We start from the raw sequence: 3,854 nt of genomic DNA on the forward strand, positions 1-3,854 counted from the left end.
GTAGTTTTCAACCATTCCTAAATGATCTTCACCTTCTCCCTAGCCTGATGCATGAGGTATGGCCCTATCAACTCTGCTTCCCCAATATCAAACCACCCAATGGGAGATCTACATCTCCAACAATATAGAGTCTTGAACGTTCCATCTGAATGCTAGCATGATAACTATTGTTGTAGGCACATTCTCTGCGTCCGCAAGCACATACGAGGTGAACTTTTAGAAACATCAAACACAAAATCCTACCTCGGCACCACAAAACTCTGAGTTCTAGGTGAACTTTTACGGGGCCTTACATCCTCCCCCGCTTAGGATCATTCGTCTTCGAATGAAAATTAATATTCACCATCGGCATCCAAAGCAACTCAGCTCTTAATTCACATACGAGCAGTACCAAATTTGACTAACTCCCCAAATTTCAAGAAAATTCGACAAAGTTTCTCCCATAATTGGTCCTATCTACCTATCAGAGAATCCCATAAACCAGTCCTAATAGCATAAACACAACACAACGATATACCACTACATGAAAATAACATCGACCATGATGTCATAGACCTTATATTACCAAAAGGAACATCCTCAACATAAACTGTACAAGTGAAACATAATTCATAGATAGTAAACTCTTAATATTTTCATAGAACACTTCATAAATACATAGTTATTCAAACAAATGATGGTACTTCTTCTTCATCTCTTCCTCCGCCTCTCAGGTGGCCTCTTCAACCTGTTGGTTTTGCCATAACACTTTCATGGAGGCAATCTCTTTACTTCTAAGCTTTCAGACTTGCCTATCAAGAATGGCAACTGGAATTTTTTCATAAGTCAATTCTTCACTAACCTCAATATTTTCAACTGGAACAATGAGTGTCGGGTCTCTAACTACCTTCTTCAACATAGATATATGAATCACCAGGTGCACCAACGACATCTCTGATGGTAGATCAAGCCTGTAAGCCACCCGACCAATCCTATGAATGATTCTCATGGTCCGACATAGCTCGGACTCAATTTTCCTTTCTTCCCAAACCACATTATACCCTTCATAGGGAAAACCTTCAAGAATACACAATCATCCTCTTTGAAGTCCAAATCCCTGCGACGCATTATCGAATAGGACTTCTAATGACTTTGAGCAGTTTGTAACTGTTCCTTAATGATCTTAACCTTCTCCACAGACTGATGCACGAGGTCTGGTCCTATCAACTCCGCTTCCCCGTTCTCAAACCAGCCAATAGGAGATGTACATCTCCTACCATATAGAGCCTTGAACGGTTCCATCTGAATCCTAGCATGATAACTGTTGTTGTTGGCAAATTCTATGAGTGGAAAACGATCATCCCAACTACCCTTGATGTCAAAAACACAAGCGCGCAACATATCCTCAAGTTTCTGAATAGTATGATCTGCATCTCCGTCGGTCTATGGATGTAAGCCTATACTAAGATTCACCTGAGTACCCAACCTCTGCTGAAATTTCTACCAGAAATTAGTCGTGAACTGTGCCCCTCGATATGAGATAATAAAAACTAGAGTGCCATGCAACCTGACTATTTCCATGATATACAACTGAGCATATTATTCTGTGGTGTCGGTAGCCTTAATAGGTAAGAAGTGTGTTAATTTTGTGAGTCGATCCACAATCACCCAAATCAAGTCGAACTTGCGAGGAGTGCGAGGTAGTGCTACCACAAAGTCCATATTGATCATCTCTGTAAGGCCCCATAAAATTTTGGCAAGGAATTAAAGGTTCCGAGGTAGGCTAAGGTGTTCGAAGGTAATTGAAGGAAATTTTTGGCAGAAGAAGGCAATTTTGCGGTCAATTTCACGACCGCAAAACCATTTCACGGGCCGCATAATCATCATGGAGTTAAGCAGAAAATAGTTAAATTTTGAAAGTTGTTTTGCGGTCCATTATGCGATCGCATATTTGTTTCACGGTCCGCACTTTCGTTGCAGATTTGGCATGAAGACTTTTGGAGGGTGATTCTACGATCCACTCTGCTGCCGCATAAGTGGTCTGCAGACCGCAGACCTGTTGTTGACCGATCTAGGCCATCCCCATTTTTGGCATCAGTTTCACGGTCCCTTATGCGAACAACATATCTGTTCTACGGTCTATTCTGCGGCCGCAAAGTTGTGTTCGGAGGATCCATTTTCTATTTTTGTAACCCGACCCCATTTTTTATTAAATGACTTTGGGGTTATTTTGGGCTGGGTGAAACACATATTTTAGAGAGAAGTGAGAGTATCTTAGAGAGAGAAGGAGAAGACCTAGCATTCTAATCATCCATTCTTGCCCCAATCTTCAAGAATCGTGGAAGCCACTCACTAGACCACCGCCTATCCGGGTAAGTTCTTGTCCTACATCATCCATGCAAGTTTGTTCAGGGTCTAAGTAGATTGTAGAGTTGGAGATAGGCCATGTATGTGACAATAGGTGGTAGTATGTGAGGGTGTTGAACTATTTGAGGTAGTTTCTTGTTGAAATTGGTTGAGGGAGGAAAAGATTACCATTGTAGGGCTTTATAGTCGATTTTTTAATTTAGGTGTTTGGCAAAATTCCTAAGAGAGTTACACCATGAGAAGCCCTCTAATTATTGTCCAATTTTCGCTATCTTCCTATAGATTGATATCGCTAGAAGTGTTGGGACGTTGTAGTAACTTAAGGAAAGCTCAAACAAGGTATGTTGGCTAAACTTCCCTCTCATAATCGAATTCCATGATGTTCCCATAAGTTTCAAGTATAGTTGGCCCAAGTTCATAATTCCCATATTCCGAGTTATTATTTATAAATTTGACTATTCCGAATAAGCTTGTGTTGAAAGATATATACTAGAAATATGTGCCGAATTCTCCTACTTTATTGTGTTCTCCTTCAGGAATGTATTCAAATCTGACCACTGTGTCGAAATACTATGATTTCAGTCATGTTTACATTGCAAGTTATTATGCCAAGTTGTAGAATAAAACCCAATGTGCATAAGACTCTTATTGTTCATGTACGTATTAAACCTCGATTTCCAAATGTCTTTATTGTTGATAAACTATGACTATGTTTGGAAGTGAAAGAAGTAAGAGTGAGATACAAAATGTGGCCATAGTTGTTGTAACTAGAGCGTATCGTTTAAGTTTGTGCTTCAATCGTAAATCACCAAAATCTCCTTTGTAAGGGTTTCCAATGTGATTTGGGTTCTTATTTACCCATGATTTGAAATTGTGCATTGCCTTGGTAGAGAAGTAATTCAAGAATAAGTGGTGTATCTCTCGTTTATGATTTTAACTTGTGCTTCAATTGCTAGTCATTTTGCTCCATTATTTGGAAAGGAATCCATTGTGTTTAAAGCCTCCATTTATAATGAACTTAAGATTATGATTTCTAGAATATTCTATGTGTGTATGTTTATGATGGTGGTCCTTGAAAGTAAAGAAATGACAGTGTGGAATATGAGTTACGGCCGTCGTGCTTTGAATGGGGAATCATATGAATGTGGTTGAAAGTGTTAATAAAACTATATATGGTGTGAAAGTTAAGGAGGTGAATGTATTTGTACTTCTATTTCCTTCGTGTGAAAAACAAAATTTTTTGGGGAGTATCATTAGCCAGCCGAGGAAGGGTGGGTCGTAAGGCCCACACCCGAAACTACACGTGCCGGTATAGGAGTGGATTGTGAATATTCCCCTTATTTGGGATGAGCTTGAAATATTGATGTGATGATATTATTCCCCTTTATTGGGATGAGATTGATGATAGCTGTGACTTGGAAATGATAAAGTCGACCCACACGGCATACGTGGGAAGGTGGCCTAGCCGATCAAGTGGAGATCGGACGCCATGTTGCACGCATGGTGGT

The 3,854-nt window shown here is 39.9% G+C and overlaps 1 protein-coding gene across 1 annotated transcript; it reads right to left on the reverse strand.

The window, feature by feature from the left end:
• Nucleotides 1–781: 781 nt before the first annotated feature.
• LOC138901420 (uncharacterized) lies at nt 782–1,380 on the reverse strand. Its single transcript, XM_070189181.1, has 2 exons — nt 1,131–1,380; nt 782–1,041 (listed from the first exon to the last, which is right to left on the reverse strand). Exons 1-2 carry the CDS (start codon nt 1,378–1,380, stop codon nt 782–784), a joined length of 510 nt encoding a protein of 169 aa, XP_070045282.1.
• Between the last annotated feature and the right edge of the window lie 2,474 nt (nt 1,381–3,854).

The sequence above is a fragment of the Nicotiana tomentosiformis genome, chromosome 11, assembly GCF_000390325.3.
Source record: "Nicotiana tomentosiformis chromosome 11, ASM39032v3, whole genome shotgun sequence".
Taxonomy (NCBI): domain Eukaryota; kingdom Viridiplantae; phylum Streptophyta; class Magnoliopsida; order Solanales; family Solanaceae; genus Nicotiana; species Nicotiana tomentosiformis.